The 24,170-nt window shown below is 40.3% G+C and overlaps 1 protein-coding gene across 5 annotated transcripts in view; it reads left to right on the top strand.

The window, feature by feature from the left end:
* Positions 1-24,170, top strand: part of sh3kbp1 (SH3-domain kinase binding protein 1) — a 93,798-nt gene that overhangs the window by 8,926 nt on the left and 60,702 nt on the right. For all 5 annotated transcript variants that reach the window (XM_061238276.1, XM_061238275.1, XM_061238273.1 and 2 more), the window contains exon 2: positions 21,496-21,653. In XM_061238276.1, the coding sequence (XP_061094260.1) occupies positions 21,496-21,653 (158 nt within the window). The remainder of the gene's footprint in view (positions 1-21,495; positions 21,654-24,170) is intronic.

The raw sequence follows: 24,170 nt of genomic DNA, 5'->3' as shown, positions 1-24,170 counted from the left end.
TGCTCACTCCTTTGTAGCCTTAGATTAGAGTCTCTGTCCATCTGATCAGACGGGCCCTTTTCTGTCACTCTTACTAAATCTACTGGTCAGAATCTGTCTTTTGCTTGTAATCAGTAATAAAATGTACAGATGGGACATTGCTGGGACATAATAGGCATAATATTTATTATATAAATATAATATTTTCTGGTGTACTGTGGTGTGTACAGTGACCTAGATATATACACTGGTGATTTAACACTGCAGTTATCTCCTTCGGCCCTCCAACAGGAAGGAGTTTGGTTTTGAGAGTTTAGTTTTAACCTGTGTTTGAAAATAGTCTTTAACTGGTGACTTATGAAAAAAAGTTCACCCACCCATTCAAACACCCATATAAGAAAGTAATTCCCCCTTAAATGTAATAACTTATTGCACCTTCTTTAGCAGCAATAACTGCAATCAAACACTTTCGTTTGATAACTGTCATGTGTGCATTGCTTCAGTTTCAACTTGTGATCACCTTGCACAGGGAATCATGTTGTGGGGAAATTTCCCTCACTCTCCTTCAGCTTCTCCCTATCCTGCACTTTTGTGGCTTTATCCTTGCTACTCTCCCATGAATCCTATGGTCTCTTCTTGTGGAGTCGTGATCACTGACCTTAGCTGAGGCTAGAGAGACCTGCAGTTCTTCTGGGATGTTTTGTGATTTCCTGGATGAGTTTGGAGAAAGTTTGGCAGGCTGGCCACTCCTGGGAAGATTCACCACCGTTCCAGATGGTTTCCATTTGAAGATAATGGTTCTCACCATGGAAGGGTTACAAAGGCTTCAGACTGATGTATTTCAACAGCTTTTTGTTTTCTGGAATTTCCTAGTGTGCTTGTAGATTTGTGGTGACTACTTTACTCTGATGGCAAGGTTCAATTTGAGTGTGGTTTAGATTCAACAGGGCTGGGTGCAATCAAGCTTGGCGGTGTTCAGCTGAATGTGATTATCAATTAAATTAATTAGTATTATTATTTTTAGTTACTACTATTATAAGTTACAAGGGGCAGGATTACTTTTTCACATGGGTGATATGGGTTTTTGATAACTTTTATTCATTTGATTTATTTTTCTTTATTCCAACACCCTTTCACATTAGTAAACTGAAAAGAGCACCAGGGATCATCAGTTTCCCACTCTGCACACTGACAGACCAGCCACACTCAGCTGTTTGGCATTTACAGTCACCCAGAGAGGAAGTTTGTCTCGCCACACAAAGGTTTGAGCCAGTGGGGTGCTAATGGTGTTTTAAGTGGAAAAGTACTAAATAACAAAGTATTCTCTCTTGTGCAAGTGCATATGCACATCCACATGCAAACACGTGTGCTGATATATTTGAGGGCAGCCTGTAGCCTTGTGGCTAAGGTAAAAAAACTCGGAAGGTTTCTGGTTCAAGCCCAGTTGAAGATTAAAATATATGTATATAATCACAATAAAATGAATTTGATCAGCCCTAACGCTAACGCACAATGCAATAGAAACAGCCTGTTCCCCATCAAGGTATCAGTACAGATCTCTGACAACATAGCTACATGTCCGCACTGCTGGGCAGATTGTTTAAGATTGAGACCTCTCAAAAGATTCATAATCTTATCGTAGTGCACTGTAAAATATATTGGCAATTTTGCATATTAAAGTGAGAGGTAATATACATATTTTGCAATTATGTAAAGCTTGCTTTATTTCCAGTGTCCAATGTGTCCTATTTGGGACTAGCGTTAATTAAACTAGTGTGATTAATTAATTAGATCCCGCATTAAAGTGTATAAGAGTATAGAGTGTATACTACTATGATCCCGTTCATATAGGCCTACTGTATGTCGTTCTAGATAAAAGCGCAGAAGCAGATATGTAGCCTCCAGTATGTACGTATATGGGCTTATACATAATTATTAATATTTGTGCAAAAGTAATTGACCAAGTAAACAAAATCATGGCTAACTATTGGGTAAGGGTGCAACGTAGCAATAGCAAAATCAGTAGTTGGCGAGCCCATTGCCATTGTACTAGACCTGTGAAATGGCATTGAGATGGGTGATATATTGAGGTTCAAAATGTGCTATTTTGAATGGAAGTGCCAGTCAATGCCGCACCCACTACAATATTGTATGTTATGTACCCTGGAAGGGTCAATTGCATACTATGCAGGATTTCTACCATGAAAATATTATAAAATAACAATTTTAAAACATACCGATAATGCACTGGGAATCTCTGTCTTTGGTATTCCTTTGCCAAATGTGTGCTTCTTTACCTGTAGGCCTATTTGTTATTCTAAAATGGGATGTTACATGTGATTACAGGGCCTGTGGATCAGTTTTCAGCTGAGCATTTGTAGCTACTGCAATAGCAGTGGTGAAGAAGCAAAAGTAGAGTGAACAAAAGGATGAGCAGATGGGACTCCTTCAAGAGACAACATTGGAATTGCTCTTCCTGGCTGGCTTGAAAATGGATATATAAAGAAAAAAATGGGAAACAACTGACTGATGTCCATGAGTTTCCTCATAATTACCTCTGTAGTAAACTTTGTGACTGAGTGTCATAACAACTGGGTTTTAGAGTACACTATTTTGTTGGTTGAATTGCAGTATAATTTCAACTGGATACTTGGACCCTGGAATTCCATCTTAAGGCTACATTTTTAATCTGCCACTTCATTACTTTGGGCCAGTTTGGTTATTTCAGAGACAAAGAAAAAACAGGCGGTAGATTGATTTGGAGCTGATGGTTTTTAGCTGTCATTACCTTGGCAAAGGAGGTTTCCTGTCCTGCAGATGACGTCTTTGCTGTCGGCTGTGGGACTGTGTCTGACAGTGGAGACATAATGAGGCCTCTCTGTCTGTGTTTTTAATCAAGCATGTTTAGTTTATCCTTGTTATTTTGTCTACTTCTGCATCGATTGAGTAAATCAATCTGAAAGAATTTCCAGAGGAGAGAGCAGCACTGCTCCACTGTGTGTGTGTGCCCGCAAGCACATGTGTGTGTGTGGCATGGTATAAGGTATGAAATTCGAACTGCAAAAACATTTAAAGGTCACTTGCAAATTATGAACAATATATTTTTCATATAATTATAAAGGATTTTACAAAGCTAAACAGATTCCAAACACCAGCAGCCATGAAATGATGCTCCATCTTCCCCTTTTTAAATCAGTGAGGCCACAAACAGGCTTGCCCTCCATTCGTGCTATGAACAGTACATGTTCTTAGGGTGCATGCAATTTTTTAAAATGTTTTTGAAGTTATGATTAGGGAAAGAGTCCTAATCCATGGAGCTGTGTCTCACCATTTATGTGGTTTTCGATTTTGTAGAGATTTTTGTAGAAGCTCTCCTGTGACCTGCGTTCCTGAGTGGACACTTTCCCCACTCGTCTCATGTGACTCATGGAGCTGTTGTGTAGAAATCACCTGACACTCAAAGGGATTCAATGCATTGCTGTGTGCAATAGTGGTCAGATGCTTGAATAAGGCGCTCACAAGCCACAAGAATTTAGGAGCCGTTGGTTTATGGCTGGATTCCTGTAAATACACATTGCCCCCCCCCCCCCCTTTAGAAAAAACTGAAATGTGAACACTGAAACTGAGGCTGCAAAGGTGGTAGCGGTATCTGTATTGGCTATCTTTGGTGCCTTTATGAAATAAACACTGTTGTAATGGAATTAAGATTTTGTCATCTCAAGAGAAAGACTTTCTGTGGAATTCATGCTTAATAAGAGTGTTACATTGAGAAGTAGGATTGGGGTTGTTGCAATCACTGTATAACTCAAACCAATTAATTCAAATAAATTATAGAATGAACAAGGAGTAATTTATAGTCTTTCAGGCTATGCAAGACTAAAATGCATGGTTTTCCATATATGCCAGGGTGCATGGAGAGTGGGGAAAGAGTTACAATGCATGCTACACTGTAATGGTTTTGAAGGTGAAGATAGTATTTTTTCATGTGGATACAAAGAGGACTAATGATAATTTGAAAGACCATGCTGATTTGGTTAACAGCATTAAAAAAAATGTGGTGCTACGATAGTCAGATACTTAAGTCAACTCGTTTAGATATTCCGGTGGTCGGATAACTACTGTACCTCACCTTCCTTTATTGGAAAGGAAAGGTAGGAAATATGAATATGAATGAACAAGCACTCCATCAGAGGATGTATTCAGCAGGGTACCTTAAGAAAGTACAGTATTCCCTGTAATGCAATAAAGTAAAACATTTTATCTGCCTTGTATGGAACGTCAAAGAGGACACCTAAAATACCATGTCATTATGTTTTGCTTAATGTTCTGTCCGATAGGCCTAATCACCTTTACGCGCTTGTTGTTTATCAGTTTCTTTCATATTATACACAACCGAATGATATATACTAGCGAGGAAGATAGATAACTAATGCACTTATTGCAGCTTGCACACAGAGTATGATGGCACAAATTGGAAACAATTTGTCAGTATGCACCAATACATAATGGTCGGTGTAATGATCATTGCTTGTTTAACACAAACTGTAATTATGTCTTTTGTCATATCACATATAAGTTTTATTTTGATATTACATTCATTAGCTAAGTGAGAAATTGTTGCAAGATATTGCATTAATCGTCATACAGAGTTTACAAATGCAATCTATCTTTTTAACCGCTCATATAATTTGAAGGAAAAGATTGTAGGGACCACATTTCTCACACAGGACAATTCTGTGACGTCCACCCTGCATGGCGTGTAGTTACGGTTCGGCCAATCCTGTAAACCTTCCCACGCTCTTGGGACAATCGTCTCTCTTCTTTTCTCTCTTCTTTAAACACACCCCTTTTTTCTTTCGACCCTCGACTTCTCTTTGGCCCTTCTCTTCACCTCATCTGCTCTGAGACACGGACAGAGGCTGAATTCTGCACAGCGCACCACCAGGCCTTACGGAGCTACCGCACGGTAACTTGATGTCCTATAGTGAGCGGAAACTGGTGAACGTGGACCGCCACATCAGCTCTCCAATGAACTACAGCAACAAACCTTTCCACATGGAAAACGGACCAGCGGACATTTTTCAGAACCGAACGGACCCGACGACAACGTGCAGTACACGTCCCAGCTTTGCGCATCTGCTCAGGACAACGATTCACGGCCCCTTCTACAAGGACAGCACCTCCTTTTGGATCCAGCAATGCGGTGGACTCAGTAAGACTAAACAAACATCCCAGGCACAGGCAGTGTTTAGCTTAGTCTTAACTGATATTTTGAATCTTTGTTTTTATATTTGCTTTGTGTTATCGTTTAAATGTATTTGGTTAGTTGGTTACGTGAATAAATTTGCCGTCTTTCGTGTATGCATAGAGTAAGCTACGCAAGTAGCCTCTCTTTCTCACAGCTAACACTAACACTCCCATACTACCCAGGCTAGCCACCCAAGCTAGCTACTTTTATCTTTCCTTTGTTCAAGGGACACTTGCACACATGCACACATTCCTAACATACCTTATCCTACTAATTTCCCGTTAGTTCAACTCCATATATGTTCTGTGTTTGAACATCTGTTTAAATAAATATATTTTATTGAACCTGGTGTCTGTTTTGGTGTTACATAGACATGAGAGCCGAGTCAAATCAGTCTTTCAAAGAACTTCTAACCTTCAGGTTATCGGTTAATCATTGATATTGTTTATTTTAATTATTAATTAAAAATACTAAATTTGTGGTTAGATATTTCTGATAACAGTAATTTTATGAGACTGATTACTTTTTGCAGTTATACTGCTACATAACATTAATTGGTGCCCCGTTTACATAGAGAGTAAAATCCCTACATTATTTGCCGGCCTGTGTGCAAGGACCTTACAAATTGTTCAAGGTTTTTTATGCCATTCTTCTCATTACAGATGGGTGTAAGAAATGGAATACAGTAGCCTATCCCAGGTAGGGATGTGTACCGAGAGCCAGTATTTTTTGGTACCGGTTCCTAATTAGTTGGTACCAGAGTACCGCTAAAGATTCTGGACAAACGATACTGTTTTCGGTATTTTTTAAGAGTCTACCTAACCGTCGCGCAATTATGACACTGCCGCCGTCGACAGGTTATGACGGAGCGCCCCGTTGTTTTCTCTAGTAGTCAATATGTCGGCCGTAAGAGCTAAGCGCTCCAAGGTATGGGCTCACTTCATCAAACTCAATAAATCCTCGGCTCAATGCAATATATGCAAGAAAGTAGTTAGAAACTGTTAGGGCTAAATGCGTCAGGAGAAGCGCCTCCCCTACACTGTTCTGTTTACATGTATGTGTCATGTAGGCAAGGGCTTTGGTCATCTCCCCAGGTTTTTTTTTAATTTCATCTATTCTGAGAAGCATTTGTAATTTTAAGTTACCGTATTTTCCGGACTATAAGGCGCACTTAAAAACCTTTAATTTTCTCAAAAACCGTACAGTACGGCTGGTAAACTACAAATGCGCACCGTTTGCAGCATTACGGTAGTCAGGGGGGGTCGCCAAATACCGGTAGGTACTGTGCTTACCTACCCCCAGTCATACACCACTTGTAAATAAAGACCCCAAAATGGCACCTTTGAAGAGACACGCTTACGACGCAGAGTTCAAACTCAAGGCTATCAGTCACGCAGTAGAACATGGGAATAGAGCAGCAGCGGGAGAATTCAGCATTAATGAATCAATGGTACGGAAATGGAGGAAGCAAGAAGAAGACCTGCGCCAAGTAAAGAAGACTAAAAAGAGTTTGCGAGGGCACAAAGCGAGATGGCCACAGTTGGAGGACCAACTCGAACAGTGGGTTGTTGAACAGAGAGCAGCAAGTAGAAGCGTCTCTACAGTCACTGTTCGAATTAAGGCAGCAGCGCTAGCACAGACATGAACATCAATGACTTTCGAGGCGGTCCTTCTTGGTGCTTTCGTTTTATGAGAAGACGTAATCTCTCCATCCGCACACGAACTACCGTCTCGCAGCAACTGCCAAAAGATTACCAAGAAAAGCTGGCCACTTACATGTGAGTTGTTGTGAATGCCTTTCTTTTACGAGTTTACTGATTTAGGGAAAAGTTTACCTCCACGTTTGGGAGAACAAGTGAATAGTATGCACATTAATGTTTGAACAACATTGAGTTTTTGCACTGCTGGTTTGTATTGTATTAATAAAGTTTGACTGACTGAGTTACGGTATCTGACTGTTTTGTTGACTTAGCGCCTTATAATGTGTGCGCCTTATAGTCTGGTGCGTTTTATATATGGAAAAAATTCTAAAATAGGCCATTCATTGACGGTGCACCTTATAGTCCGGTGCGCCTTATCGTCCGGTAAATACGGTAAGCTTCTGTTCTGTTGAAGCATTTTCACATTGACAGTTACCTTTAAGGCTGTATGTTTGACATACCTCGCACTGCACATGTTGACTTGCTAAGGGCTTAAAAGGCAGGTGCTGTAAGTTGTTTAATGATGTTGCTGGTGTTACCCCCCTTGTGGTAATAAAAAAACGATTGCATTTTTTACCATCTTGTAACGTCTTTATTTTATACACTAAATTACACGCCGTGGTATCGATAAGAGTATCGATAAATACCAGCACCGATAAGGAGTATCGGTATTGGTATCGGTATCGATAAAATCGATACACATCCCTAATCCCAGGGATCACAGTCTAGTATGAAAACAGCCACAAACAATAAAAAAAAATTAAATTAAACTTATAAAGAAGAAAAAAAAACTGAACAATAAATGCAATGTAGCTGATACATTTTTCCTGCTTGTGGGATTTAGCTATATCAAAGAGAAACTGAACAGAATGATCCAAGAAAAATTAGCAATATGTCATAGACTGCGCTGCGGACCTGTCTTACCGGAGAATTGCAATAAGTTACACCAACATGGCAATGAGCTGCTCACTCTTGACTGACACACCTTGAGCAGTGGCTCTCCTCCCACTTTGGCACGCGGTGAGTCCCAAAATGACTGGATCTGTGCCTGGATCACCCAGAAAAAAATATTAAATTGACAGCACACCAGCTCGCAACACACCAGATGGTGGCCGAAAAATATGGCCCACAATCTCACAAATTGTCCTACTGTTTATTTCCGATGTGGGAACTACACATTCTAGAGCTCCTAAAAGTTCAACTTGATACATGATTAGAGTTGTTCCGATACTAGTATCGGAAATGCCTCCGATACAGACCAAAAAGCTGGATCGGGTATTGGCATGTACGAGTGTCTATGCAACGATCTGATACCACATAATTTATCATGTGATGATAGCTCATGTATGCTACTCAGGCAAACAACAACACGTGCAGTGCTAGCAGAGAGTGTTGTAAGAGCTAGCAAAATGTCAGCAATCTGGCAATATTTGATATAATCTTATAAAGCATTTGAAGGCGCATCACACGAAAGAGCACAATTGGTTCATCGAGGCAAAAGGGAACTGAGTTTTAAACGTTAGGTTCACAGAAGATCTGTGTTTATCCGTTGACACGCAAATTCAATCTACCGGAAAATGAACGTAGCTTTCCACTATGCTGTATCTACATAAAAAATAAATAAAGTAGCTGTATCAGTATTTTTAGTTTGGCTAGGTAAGCAGTGTTTGGCTAGTTAAGGGGTTTGGTCATACTTTTGCATTTGTTTGTTTAAAAAAAAATAATAATAATAATAATAATTGGCCCTGGTCCTTATCTTTGTTGTACTGCTATCAGTTGAAATTGTACTTCCCTCTAGGGTCTTTCAGCGCCCTTATCCCTGGTTATGGGTATGCACTTTGTTGTACGTCGTTCTGGATAAGAGCGTCTGCCAAATGCCATTAATGTAATGTAATGTAATGGACAAATGCTGCACGCTGTTTCCATTCTAAAGTAGAAATCTGTGGCCATTTCAGAGGGTTAAGAATGCAAATACCGCAGGGAATTGAATGCTAAAGTATGGTGGTTATCAAAGAATATCTGTGTTTTTTAAATCTGTAACTGTTGGTTCACTTATGGCTTGTTTTGTAGCATTTCTTCATCCGTATTTATTCTTTGACACGTGAATTCAAACTACCGGTAAACTGAACATCACTTTCCACTATGCGATATCTAAATAAAAATAAATGAAGCAATACATTCTCATTAGGCTATTTATCCATTGGATATTGAATGCCAAAATTCCCTGCTTTCAGCAAGAAATGGACTATGTTAATCTCACCACCACAATTGTCCCGCAAATGCATTGCAAAGTTTACTGTTACATTCAAATATATCAAATTGTACAGAGACCTGTATTGGCATAAAAGTAAAATTATTAGACTAGTTGCCTATGGTAATATAGACCCGCATATTATATTGTACTGAACAGGACCATATTTACACATTTAAACATGAAGAATTATCGTTTTAACCAATGCATTACATTACATTTACATTATTGGCATTTGGCAGACGCTCTTATCCAGAGCAACATACAGTTGATTAGACTAAGCAGGAGACAATCCTCCCCTAAATGTCCCAGTCATTTACCTTAACCACTACGCTACAGGCTGCCCTATGCATTACCTTTTTTTTTTAATCATACATAATCGACCAGCATGCCTGGACGTAAACTACAGGGATTTAACCACACTGGTCTGCAATTGTGAGGTTACACTGCATAATGTCAATGTAAATGTAAATCTTTAATTTGGCAATTTGGCTATTATCTGACTTGTTGACATTTTAAAAAATTAAATTAAATTTGTCAGTACTTACACACAAACATTTTATATATATATATATATATATATATATATATATATATATATATATATATATATATATATATATATTTTAAAGCACAGGTGTCGGATCTGTACTCTGTATCGGCCGATATGCAGGTTCAGGTATCAGAATCAGTATCGGGAAGGAAAAAATGGTGTCAGAAACGTCCCTATACATGATATTTAGAGGTGCAATAGGTAAGATTTTTTGTGTTAATACATTGTTACAAGACCATTCTTGCTGACCTGTTAACTCACCCTCTGCCTGTGTTTATAGTCCTTAAATTAAGGTTTCAAAGTGTACATTTGTTGGCCCGTCACTCAAAACATTGTACAGCTGTACAACAATTCAAGCTAATTGATTGAAAATTGGTTCTAACTGCCACAGCTAATGGCCCCCCCTCTCCGAACCTCCACATCACGCTCACGACTACTGTCTGTTCTGGCTCCACGGTGGTGGAACGAACTCCCCGTTGAGGTCAGAACTGTAGAATCTCTCCCCACCTTCAAGCGCAAGCTGAAGACACACCTCTTCAAGCAGCACCTCTCCCCATCCCTCCCTACCTCCCTGTGAACCTTAATTGTTGTCTCTGTGACTTGCTTTGTGTATCGGTATTCTTAGTTGGCTAGGTAAGCAGTGTTTGGATAGTTAACTTTGGTCACTTTTGCTGTTTCTTTGTTTCTTTGTTCTCAAAAAAAATAAAAAATAAATAAAATAAAAAAAAGGCCCTCGTCCTTATCTTTGTTGTACTGGTAGCAGTTGAAATTGTACTTCCCTGTAGGGTCTTTCAGCGAACTTATCCCTGGTTATGGGTATGCACTTTGTTGTACGTCGCTCTGGATAAGAGCGTCTGCCAAATGCCAATAATGTAATGTAATGTATTGGTGTGGGGGCTTGGTTCGTATTGCTGCCCAAATTGCAATCCAGACAAGTGATCACAGAAACTCTGCATACTATTGCTTATTATCCAAGCGAAGACTATATATATACTTATAAAACAATACCAGTTTGTTATCAGTAGCAACAAGCAAATGAACTGTAGTTAGCTTGGCAAATTTACAAATATCCACTTACGATAAAATATAGGCAATACGAACATAGTAGCCATTGCACAAGCGTTGTGCTTCAGGTGGATATTTGTAAATTCAGTAAGCTTCCTAGTAATAGCTAATTTGCTTGATAGCAAACTGGTATTGTTTTCTAACTAGGCAAGCAATAGTATACATAGTTTCAGTGATCGCTGGTCTGGAGTGCAATTTTGGCAGCTCCACGTTGCTTTTATCTCTTTACGCGTTCAATCATCCGTGTTTAGCTAAACCTTTATTTCTCTCAAAGGTTACAGTTGCATCAATTGTAGTGAATCATCCTTATCTTAGTTATATAGCCTGCTAGTTACATAGCAAAATAACTTGCTTGCTCACAATATAGTTGCTAAAGTGAACTTCAAAAGAACAAAAAATTTAAATAGTGTTGTGTAGCACACCAAAAGTCAAAATTTCATAAAGTCACCTGTTCAGCAAACATTTTCTAATGAGAGCACTATGAAAAGACGACAGGCTCTGTTGCATTTCTCACGGTCAGCTTTCCAAAACAATGCACAATCTGAACTGTATAATAATGCTTTATATCACGCATTATATTCATATACTGTGGGAAGCTTAAACAGTGTTGTGTTCTGAGGTTGTTTGTTGTTGCAATTCCTCTCTTTACCGCGAGCAGTCCGAAATTACCTATTGTACCTTTAATGTATTACCTGAAGCCAAGTTTATTCTTAAAGGCATAGTATGCAGGATTTTATACTTGAAAATATAAAACATAAAATGCTCAGTCATTACTGTTACTGTTTCTGTGTTCACTTCTGCCCAATACCTTCCCTGCTGTAGAAGTCTGCTATGCTAGCTTGACTGACTTTAAAACTGAGCTGGTCATGAGCTGGTCTAAAATTTAGTCTACTTGTGAATGACTGCTTGAATGGTATGCTGTTGCTGTGTTTTTTAAAGAGACATGTAGCTACAATGTGTTAAAAAGCTACAAACATCTAGCCAGAATAAAATATCTTTTTTTTTTTTTAGGTGGGTGAACTTCATTACTGTGACCGTGTAGACGGATTTGAGAACAGGGAGGTAGACATTTTTTTATTGTAAACACTGGAGGGAAGCAAGGAAATAAATCCTGCATAGTATACCTTTAAACTCACATCAAAGTTTATTCTTAAACTCAAGAATGATGGTATTCAGGCCATTGTCTCGTAATTAAGGGAAGAGAGAATCTAGCCTATATCTTTCATTACAGTGTAACCAGTGAGAACCAGCTGATTCATTTTCGGTCTCCACCCTGTGAAAACACCCCCAAGCTCCTGGAGAGATACCCTTTTCTAAGGAGTCGATTGGTCAGGGCAGTAGACTTCTGCTGCTGTAGCAAGTGTGGGGAGTAAATGTGGTCTGATCTGCATTGCTTTGGTAGAAAGCTCATTTGACCTCGCTCTCTTTCTTTCTCACAATGATTTATAAATGCTGCATGTTAAACTAACTTCATGTAACTTCCAGGAAAGGTTGTTGCCAGTATTTCCTGTGGCATTGCATTGTGTCAAGCTCATTTCAATGTAAAGCAATGGCAACAATGTGGAGATAGTAACAAAAGGCTTGACGTGGCTGGTGAAGAAACTGGTGGTTGGTTCAGAAGGTCTTTAGTAAGTGACTGCAGATTCAAAAGGAAGTTTGAATCTGAAGCTGAGTCAGACTTCCTGTATCCTCTGCCTGAGTTGCAGGGTGGCAGGGAGAATTGCATTTACAGACTTTTATGCATTTAACAGAAACTGTTATCCAAGGTGACTTTTGCATACATAGAGGTTTATGCAACAAAGAGAGCTGAGGCCAAGCCATCTTTGTCACAACCCATGTGAAATACAGCTTTAAGTTATACATTTTGCTTTACACAGCATATTATTTTAATTTCCTTGTGCCTATAATTAGGGGGCTATGCATAAAGGTCCTGCTCAGATGGTTCATGCCAACTAAATAACCAAGCAATGGTCAACCAATTTTACATTAGGACAGTGATTCCCAAACTTGGTCCTTGGTATGCTGGTATTTGTTCCAACCTTAATTGCATTTTAACAAGCAGTTGCTTTGGCTTAATTAGGTGCTTCGTGTTTAGAGGGGTCATGTGAGCCACATTATGTCAGATATAGCTATGCATGCCATGTAGAATAAAAGTTTGGGAACCACTGCATTAGGGGACAGTGGGGTAAGTTTTGCTTCAGTCATATGTTAAGCTGACCTTGAGAACTATAAATAGCAGACGTCAGTTTGGGGCAATTTGTCTCAATGAATTTGGGCCAAGTTGGCACATTGTGATATTGTGTTATATTGACAGCTAGGTTTCTTATCATAGTACTAATGTTATTGTAAATTAATTATTATATACACATTTAGTTTAGAGCAGCAGACGTATGCCTAGGCTATACAAGACAGGCTTTCAGCTGGGTCTGACTATGCCAAATTGATGCTTGTACCCAAGGCCAGGAAATGTATTTGTGCCAGAACTGTGAATCTGAACAGTTTGATGAGTCAGATACACAGTAACTGCCACAGGCCAATTCTGCTGTTGTTCATTTTGGGGATTATTGATAGGTGTGGGGGGTGGCACTTGTGTTTCACTGTCGTTTGTCCCAGAGATTGAGGTTTGTCACTGACATTAACCCACTGGGGTCTGAGGGCAAAATTAGGAAAACTGGTGACTGTGCCATGCTCTTGACATTTGTATCATTTTAATCAACGTTATATACAGTTAATCCAAAGTGTTTCATGTCTTTGTTTTCGGCACAAACTCAGCTACAATAATATGGCAACAGTAAGTAGGTCAGGATCATGTTGGTTAGTAATTGCTCTAGAATCACACAAATTGTAAATAGTAGTTTTGAAAACGTACATGAATGCTGTAAAAATACATACTAATCAATTGGATCACTGAAATTTGTTCATCTACATGACATTACATGACATTACATTAATGCCATTTGGCAGACGCTCTTATCCAGAGCGATGTACAACAAAGTGCAAAGTGCATACCCATTACTTGGGATAAGTGCGCTGAAAGACCCTAGAGGGAAGTACAATTTCAACTGCTACCTGCACAACAAAGATAAGGACCAGGGCCTATTTGAATTTTTTTTTTTTAAACAAATAAACAAACAAACAACAAAGCAAAAGTGACCAAACTTAACTATCCAAACACTGCTTACCGAGCCAACTAAAAATACCGAAACACAAAGTAAATGACAGAAAGACAACAATTAAGGTTCACAGGGAGGTAGGGAGGGACGGGGAGAGGTGCTGCTTGAAGAGGTGCGTCTTCAGTTTGCGCTTGAAGGTGGGGAGAGATTCTACAGTTCTGACCTCAACAGGGAGTTCATTCCACCACCGTGGAGCCAGAACAGACAGTAGTCGTGAGCGTGAGGTGGAGGTTTGGAGAGGGGGAGGTGCCAAGCGGCCTGTGGAGGCTGAACGAAGAGGTCTGGCAGGGGTGTAGGGTCTGATGATTTTTTGTAGGTAAGCTGGGGAAGACCCCTTAACTGCTTGGAAGGCTAGCACCAATGTTTTGAATTTTATGCGAGCCATGACAGTGGCAGGGAAGTAAGCAGGGGGGTGACGTGTGAGTATTTGGGAAGGTTGAAGACCAGACGAGCTGCTGCATTCTGGATAAGTTGGAGGGGTCTAATGGCAGACGCTGGGAGGCCAGCCAAGAGGGAATTGCAGTTGTCCAGGCAGGATAGAACCATCGCTTGGACCAGGAGCTGGGTCGAGTTGGGGGTGAGAACGGGGCGGATTCTCCGTATGTTGTATAGGAAGAACCTGCATGACCAGGTCACCACCGCAATGTTTTCGGAGAGGGACAGTCTGCTGTCCATCACCACGCCGAGGTTTCTTGCACTGGGTGATGGCGTGAGTGTGGTATCCCCGAGGGAAATGGAGAGATCCAGATGGGGAGAGGTAATGGCAGGGATGAATATCATTTCAGTCTTACCTGGGTTGAGCTTTAGATGGTGGTTGTCCATCCAGCTCTGGATGTCATCAGGCAAGCAGAGATACGGGCTGAAACCTGTGGATCAGATGGTGGGAACGAGATGAAGAGTTGGGTATCGTCCGCATAGCAGTGCTAGGATAGCCCACGTGCAGTGATCACAGGGCCAAGGGAACGAGTGTAAAGAGAAAAAAGAAGCGGGCCTAGGACTGAGCCCTGGGGAACTCCTGTGGCAAGGGGCCGAGGTGTCGATACCGTACCAGCCCAGGCAACCTGGAAGGAGCATTCAGAGAGGTAGGACTCAATCCAGTCCAGGGCTGTGCCACAGATGCCCGTTCCTGACAGGGCGGACAGGAGGATGGAGTGATCCACAGTGTCGAAGGCAGCAGAGAGATCTAGAAGAATGAGGACAGAGGAGAGGGAGGCTGCTCGTGCGGCATGGAGTGATTCACTGACGGAGCGGTCTTTCTCCAGTGAATATTTATGTGGTATGTGGTCCTGCCAGGTAAGTAGGTTTTTCACACCTGGCCTGACCCCTCCCTATCTCTATACTCAGCGAGCCATTTAGAAGACAGAAACAAATTTTAAAAATTTGATTCAGGAATTTATTGAAATCACCACACAAACTACATACAATGAACATGCCATTCACAAACAGCTGAATGTTTTGCGTGCCATTTTTCAAAACAGTTCCTGTTTAGTTACAAGCACAAGGGGGCATTACACTCTTTGCAGGATTGACATTGGGAAAAAACAACATGTGGAAGTGCAGAGTATGCAAGTCTTGCAAAAATGCAGAGGTATTATTTTAGTGGTAACTTACAAACGCGCATTACTGAATATTCAGACAAACACAGAGAAGTTGCAATACAGCACACGTATGTACCAATATAATTGTGAGAAATACTCTTACTCTTGGAGTTGGTCTGTTTAGCTAAGTTATTTCTGCTTTTGGCGGCACGGATGGTCCAGTGGGTAGCACTGTCGCCTCACAGCAAGGAGGTCCTGGGTTCGAATCCCCGTCAGGGCCTCTCTGTGTGGAGTTTGCATGTTCTCCCCGTGTTTGCATGGGTTTCCTCCGGGTACTCCGGTTTCCTCCCACAGTCCAAAGACATGCAGGTTAGGCTGATTGGAGAGTCTAAATTGCCCATGGGTATGAGTGTGTGAGTGAATGGTGTGTGTGCCCTGCGATGGACTGGCGACCTGTCCAGGGTGTATTCCTGCCTTTCGCCCAATGTATGCTGGGATAGGCTCCAGCCCCCCTGCGACCCTGTTCAGGATAAGCGGGTTAAGATAATGGATGGATGGATGGATTTCTGCTTTTTCCTCGAACATACAATATGCTAATATTGATTGTGCGAGGACACCCAGTTTTAGAATCCCGGCTACGCCACTACACATCACGCATGTATTATTTTGAGATGCAATGGTTTTATTGTGGTTTACAGCTGCTATTCTCGCACATGGCATCGCCCCTCCCCTGCCTGAGAATAATTATCACCTCATTTCAATTTGAATGAAAAGGGCCAAATTCAAACGGAGCGAAACTCAGATATTAATGAGTAGTGGCCTTATTAATCTAATTTAAAACGTTTTAAAACTATTCATATTATATGTCAATATAGGTGCATTGTGAAGTCAAGATTCTAAGGTTTCTTTAAATATGTTTGTTGCATCTGTATGGTAAAATCTCACAAAGTTAATCATCCAATTAGAAAGGAAAGTTGATCTGATCATGTCGGTATCACCGGCGACACCACCAACCCCAGAGGGTTAAGCCCAGGACACCTCCAGAAGGGTCCCCCACCTCCAGAAGTCTAGCATCCCAGACTGACCCACTTCCATATCGACATCAGATGCCCACTTAACACTAGTGTGCTCCATTCACAGATCCCTATTACCATACAGAGCTCCCTGTGACTAAAATTGTATCAAACCTTCCTGGCACTGCCACCTGTCACATATGGATTTCTGAATAACTACAAGCCTTACCTACCAACCATCTCCATAACTACACACCACCAGTATGCTAGTCATCCATAACATCACTGCACTGCCAACAACCATACTGCCAAACAGTAGTATACAGTACATGCACAGACTGCCAGTACTACACAGACCTCCCCAGTGACGGAGGTTGTGATAACCCCACTGGCACTGTTAATGCATGCTCAGTGCCACTGGTCCTATATGGATTTCTAAATAACCATGAGCCTTACCCATCTGCCATGAGGTACTTTAAGATGCCCCTCAACTAGACTGCCCACTCTTCATCCACAACCACTGACTGGCTCTTTCAGCTGCTTCTGATAGTTCTTTTATTGCTTTTCTTTGAGATCGACCACATATGCCAAATTTCGAGAGGAGCAATTGGCTCGCTTCCATAGCCCACAAGTCATGTAGCTGATCTACCTACTTTCTACACTCTCCCATCTTATCCATTGTCCCTGCTTTGCTTGAGAAGTAGCCATCATGCACCTCTGTTCTTTCTGTTGCCGAATGTCAGGGCTGCCTCCCTTGGGTTCCTTCCTCCCTATTTTGACGACTGGAGCAGTACCGTGTCCTTTGAGCCAGCCGTTGCCATTTTCAAACTGACTTTTGGACTCTCAAATTCTTCTACAACACGAGTTACGGGCAGCTCCAAAATTCCCTTATCATGTAATGCAACATTAAACACTCCACTCCTAGCCATTTCTTAATTGCCTTACTAATAGTCCTCTCTAATTTCTATACCTCCATGACTTTCATCTGTCAGTGTGAAGGCTGCCTCATGTCTGTCAGTGCTGTATATTTGTTTTATCACCACGGTAAGAAAAAACATCCTCAATGCTGAAACCTGTTAACAAGGAAACATCCAAACAATGGGGCTCATGAAAGAATTCATATTCGTTTCATAAAGTTCTCTTACTTTTTTGTGAATGAGGGCGCTTATGAGTGTGTGCGTTGGATTCTACAACTCACTAGATAACTGTCTTAAATGACGATGTCCGTTATAATACAGTATATACAGTACTGTAGGTGGGTTGCTTTGGTTAGATTGCCAATGGCATTAACAAGAACAAAGGATGACTGATACCTGATTGGGTTGACTGTGGTTCCTATGTTTATAATAATAATATGGAAACTTTGTCTTTTTCTTCCAAAACTGTCCATTAAAATATGTTTCTGAAAACATTTGAGGCTTAAAATAAGCAATGCAGTTGCTGAATCTTGATTCATATTTGATCTGCAATACCTAGTTTGAAAGTTTGATCCGAGTTTAGTGTGCCAGGCTAGCTGCGCGGACATGCCTGGCAAGGCTCTCGGAATTATTTGTAAATGTTGTTCAAAAAATTCTGAATAAGAGAAAATGAGTCAATGTGATTTTTGGTTTACTCACTTTAACACTATTTCCACGCTTGAGGTACTTATTTCAGACATGATAACTGATTAATTTGATTCAAACTAAAGCAAGCGAAGTGAGTGACCGACTGATAATTGGCCGCCTGAGACAGGCTGAAATGTAAATGCGATGATCCACCGTTCTGGGGAAACCATGAAAGAATGTCATTTAACAACTAGCTATACGCTATTGTACATGGTAAAAACATGGTTTTGTTCATTTTCATATAAATTGCTAAATATTTGTGGTACCGTGGGACTGGCTGCCTGCTCCCACCCGCAGTACACTAAATATCTCCCATCCCAATGCAGACCTCTACTGTGTGGTACTGTAATTAGATGCAAGTTGAAGGCGCTGGGCTAAGACAGTGATTCAGAGGCAGAAGCAGCAGCAGTGAGTGATGGAGACCTCTGTGGGATTGCCTGCAGTGTTCTCTGCTTATCTCTAAATCATGTCTCATTACTGCCTTAAAACACTGTGTCACATCCTTAAATCACAGTAACAGCTCTTAAAAACTGTATCTAATAGCCTTTAAACAGGAGCTCATGCATTTATTAATGCCATTGGAACCAGTAAACTATATATCATAGCATTTAAACACTAGTAAAGCCTTTGCAGTTTTTGTAGATTTGTGACCAGATGCAAACAAACCATCCACATCGCGGCCACGTCAATTTTACAGACCAGAAAGACATTTTATTATGGGATCACTTTTCAGTAATGGAGAAGGAGTGACATGACAAACAGCATTGCCAGATTATTATTTTTTTGTACCATAATTTCATCCTCTGTTCAACATATGATTAATGAGAGCAAAAAGATCAAAGAGCCAAAATCTTTGCCATTTCACAAATAATGATTTAAAAGTTGCCACCTGGTTGCAGATGGAGGGTCAGCTTCATGTATTATTGTACAATGTTTAAATAACTGGGTTTGGGAAACCTGATCCTAGATATGTAGGTTAAGGGCAACTTGAGCTGTGTCTCAAGGCACATCCATCGTAATTTATTTAGAGAATTCTGAACACAATGAATGACAATTTAGCGATCATAATCAATTTCGTTATTTTTATGTTGCGTGTGAGTGTACTATTACCGTACTGGTGGCATTAAAAAACACAACATGTTGTGACTTCAAGTGTGCTTGCACTGTACTCACTCCCCGCTTTCTCCATGTAGTCCTCCCTGTTAGTCCTCCAAACCTTCAATGCAAATAAGCCCCCACACCACTCCTAAGAACAATGGGAATGTTTCAGCCATCAGGTAGCATTAGTCCAACAGGCTTTTAGATGCAATTGCATCCTGGGATATCATGTTATGAGTAGGGATGTGACAAAAAATCAGTTCTAGTAACCGGTTACCATCCAATTTTTTAAACGGTTAACCGTTTAAACCGCTAGATGACGTATCTTTTTTTCTTTTTCTTTTTTTTTAAATTTAATTGTATTTTCAAACTTTATTTTGGGCCATCTCAATTGTTAAATGGCAAAATTGATGTAAGTCAGATAATAGTAAGTCAGCCTAATTGCCAAATTAAATATTTAAATTTACATTGACATTGTGCAGTGTAACCTCACAGTTGCAGAAATCTGTAGTTAAATCCCTGTAGTTTACGTCCAGGCTATGCTGGTCAATCATGTCATTTTTTTTTTTAATGCATCGGTTAAAATGATAATTCTTCATGTTTTCATCCCTCTTCTCTGTGGCTTCTGCCTGATAGACTTGATTGGCATGAAATCTGTGAATATGCTGCTGTTAACAACTTTTTGACAGACAGGGTTGTGCACTCTGTGGTCACGCAATATTTGCCTGATATAATATAACACCGGGTCTATTTTACCATAGGCGACTGGTCGAATGATTGTACTTTCATGCCAGTGCAGGTCTCTGTACAATTTGATATATTCTCACAGTAAACTTATATTTTATATGCCAATACATTTTATATGGCGTGGGACAATGGCGTGGTGGTGAGATTAACGTGAGAATTTTCGCTTTCAATATCCGATGGATAAATAGCCTCATGATAATGTATTGCTTTATTTATTTAATATTTATATATACCGCATAGTGGAAAGCGAAGTTCAGTTTGCTGGTATTGTCAACAAATTTGCGTGTCAACGAATAAACACGGATGAAGAAACCCCATAGAATAAGCCATAAGTGAACTAATAGCTACATATTTAAAACACTGTAAATGTAAACAGCGTATTGTAATATATTGTGCAACATTTGAGCAATGATGTATTGCTTTGTTCATTTTTATGTGGCTACATCATAGTGGAAATCTACCTTCAGTTTGCCGGTAGTTTCGCGTGACAATGAATAAACAAGGATCTTCTGTGAACCTTAAGAAACGACATAACGTTACAATAAGCCATGAGTTAACAGCTTCTGAAATTATTTGATAACTTTCATATTGTAGCATTCAATTCCCTATGGTGTTTGCATTTTAAACCCCTTGAAATGGCCAGATTGCTTGCTCGAACTACTGAAGCTAGTCGATTGCTAGTTTAGAACTGCAATAATACGCCTGGTGATGAACGTGCATTTATTTTAAACTGTGCTTACAATTTCACCTTCAGAAAAAAAAAATATTGGTTATCGGTTATCAATTTTTTGTAACCGGTTACAAATCAATTTTGGTTAACCATTTAACCGTTCACACCCCTAGTTATGAGTAGTTTAGAATGGGAGCAATTGTTCAAATTGCTGATGTATGGTTTTATATGATTTAACACAATAGGGAGAGCAGCTCTTAATTACATTAGTTATTTAGCTGATTATTTTATCCAAAGCGACTTACAGTACAGTTGATTTGACTAAGCAGGGAACATTCCCCCCTGGAGCAATGTGGGGTTAAGGGCCTTTGCTCAAGGCTCAAAAGCTGCATTGATCTTATTGTGGTTACACCAGGGCTTGAACCACAAAGCTTCTGGGTCCCAGTCATTTACCTTAGCCTAAGCTACAGGCTGCCCCGTAATGTACTGAAGTCACAGAATGATGAAGGGACATACAAAAATTGACAGAGAATGAGAAGAGTAAAACGTGTTTTTGTATATATTAAATATTTATTTCATATTTGTTTTACATTTCTCAAAATGATCCTACTGATGGAGTAAAGCACTATCCAAATCTATCCATGTAAAGCACCAATTCCTTTTCTAAAAGTGAATTTTGTGCTGAGAATGTAAAAGTGAAAAAAACGGATTTTTCAGAACTGCGAGTTCTATTTAATATTATGGCCAAAGTATTTGGTCAATCTTGGTAAGTTACTCATCATTCTGTAGCTTTGAATCTGTACTTTAGTTTCGTAGAAATCTCTGGATTAAAAGTCTTGTTTCTCTCCCTCTACAGTGGAAGCCATAGTGGAGTTTGACTATAAGGCCCAGCACGACGATGAGTTGACCATCTCTGTAGGCGACATCATCAGCAACATCAGAAAGGATGACGGAGGCTGGTGGGAGGGTGAGGTGGATGGGCGCAGGGGCCTCTTTCCCGACAACTTTGTCAGGGTGAGTCTGTCAATCCCCCCCCTCTGTGACACTCGTGCCACTGATCTTTCACAGTAGGCAGATTTTAACCTGGTTCAGGAGAACCACAGTGCCTTACCTATCATAGTCCTGTAGGGTCACTGTGCCTGCAGGGCTTGCCTATCCTACACCAGGACAATATAATGTCCTGGGGCATCGTGGGTTTGTCTAACTTGTAATTACATCCAGCTCTACAGTGTGTCGTTGAATGTAATTATTCCTAATTTTTCTGAACTATTTAAAGCATGAGTGAGCCCTTGTGAATTCTGAGGCTGTTAAAGAGGGCACACAGCTATATTTCCCCCATGGATTGCTCTGAGGAATTAGGCTCTCTCTCATGTGCTGTCCTGTGTCTTGATAAATATTCTGACTTTGAAGTAGACACGGCATAATCTGTGTTTTGTGTGGGGGTTTTTTTTTTTTTTTTTCCTGAACAACCTTTAAGATATTAGAGGAATGCTTCACTGAACTGATTGAGTAATTATAGAGGGTTTTAAAAGTCAAACAAGGTGGATTTACAAAGGCTAATGAGCTCTAGGGATGCAAAACTTTACGTATAATGACTGTGGAAATCAGTGATTCTGAGCTGGCGGTGCCACAGGGTCTGCGGGTTATTGTTGCTAATATTTAATCAGTCAATTTCAGCCGCTGAATATACAGATAATCTGGTTCACCTGGTTTCTTGGCTCTGGACTGCCTACTGTTTTAAACATGTTTAAACATGTTAACAAAAGCTAACATGTTTGAATTTACATACTGTATACTGTCAGGATAGGAAATGTGGATACATGAGTGGCACTCGTTTTCCTTGTTTTTGGTGTTAATTTAGAACACTGCACCACTGCACAACAGTCTCTAGAGTTTGCAGAGAATGGTGCAAAAAACAAAAACGTCCAGTGAGCAGCAGTTCTGCGGGCAAAAACCCGTTCTTAATGAGAGAGGTCAGAGGACAAGGGCCAGACTGGTTGAAGTTGACAGGAAGGTGACCGTAACGCAAATAACCACGCATTATGACAGTGGTAAGCAGAAGAGCCTCTCTGTAACCACGACATGTCAAACCTCTAATTGGATAGGCTAAAGCAGCAATAAATCTAAAAAAAGAAGTCTAATAAATACTGATATAAAGTGCTCACCGAGTGTACATTTCCTGAAGAATTCAGGGTGTTGGCAGAGGATTCCGCCTTTACTGTCACGCTCTCTCAGCTTTGAAAGTGCTACTGTGCTATTCTTGAACATGATCACAGAAGCAATGTATAATGGGAAAGCCGCGACAGAAAAAAAACTATGCATATTCTTATAAGATCGATATTACTGCTTGTTGGTCCATTTAAACATATTATAGCTATCAAATGAGAGAAGCCTATTTAAGAAATAAGGATTTCATAATGTTCCAGGCAATTCCAACAAATATTCAGATGGATAAAATCGGCACATTTTGATAGCATTTCCAAAAGTTACAAACGTTACAACGGACTTCCTTTCTGGATAAGGTATTGTTTGGTATAGTATTGTTTCCTCAGGCACAAAATCATTCAGTTTGTTGAGAGCAGTACTTCCCCTTGTAGTCATGCCCCAAGTTGCCAATGATTCCTCTACTTAATACTAACAGCTGCTGCATCAATATGCTTGAATGAAGTGTTCATCTGCTCGCTCCAAGCTTTACTTAATGGGCACTGTCAGGAAAGCCGCAATTGTTTCAAACTTTGCTAAATCTGGTGATGCTAGAGCCAGTTGTGTGTCACCATTCAGGGCTGCTAGTTGGCATTGGACCAGTGCAGATTCAATGCATCCGCACACTAGAACAGTACCTTGATGAGCCTTACCATAGACTCCCAGTGGAAGTTCTTTGAAGTGGTCAGATATTTTCCATGAACAGTTCTCACCTCATTGAAAACTATAGGCCAGATTTTCTAAGAGCTTGCCTTTGGCATGTGCAAATCCTTTTAGCACATATAAAACTAATTACGGCCAATGATTGATGTAAAATAAATACCAGTCATTGGTCATTTTATTGGTTTTGCTTGTGCTAAAGGGTTTTGCCCATGCTAACAGTCTTTGTAAATCAGCCACTATATATTTTAACAACACGATATTAACAATTCAGTTTCTCGTCTCAGCCACTGTAGATGGAACTGAACAGGGTTCTGGTGAATACAGCGGGGCCTCTGTCTGTCAGATGGTGTTATTAGGCCTATATAATCAATTTAATCAGCTACAAGAGTCTACCTGATTAGGATGTTGTGAGTATGATTCCTGGGCTGAGGTAGCATTGTAAAGGAGCTCTTCAGTTCAGGACACCCCACGCTTCCTTCCTCCTTTCCTCCTTTCTTCCTTTCACACTACCATAAGCTTGGCTCAGCTGCTGGGGCAAAGGTTATTCTCTGATTGGTGATGGATATGAGTACATGAGGCAGCATAATAATCAGCTTTATTTCATTTTGTGTCTGTGCCACACTTGACAAAGTGTAACCAATCAGGAGTTTATTTGCTCAAATTTGA

This window comes from Conger conger, chromosome 4 (assembly GCF_963514075.1).
Source record: "Conger conger chromosome 4, fConCon1.1, whole genome shotgun sequence".
Classification (NCBI taxonomy): Eukaryota; Metazoa; Chordata; class Actinopteri; order Anguilliformes; family Congridae; genus Conger; species Conger conger.
This window is presented reverse-complemented; position numbering and strand designations above follow the sequence as displayed.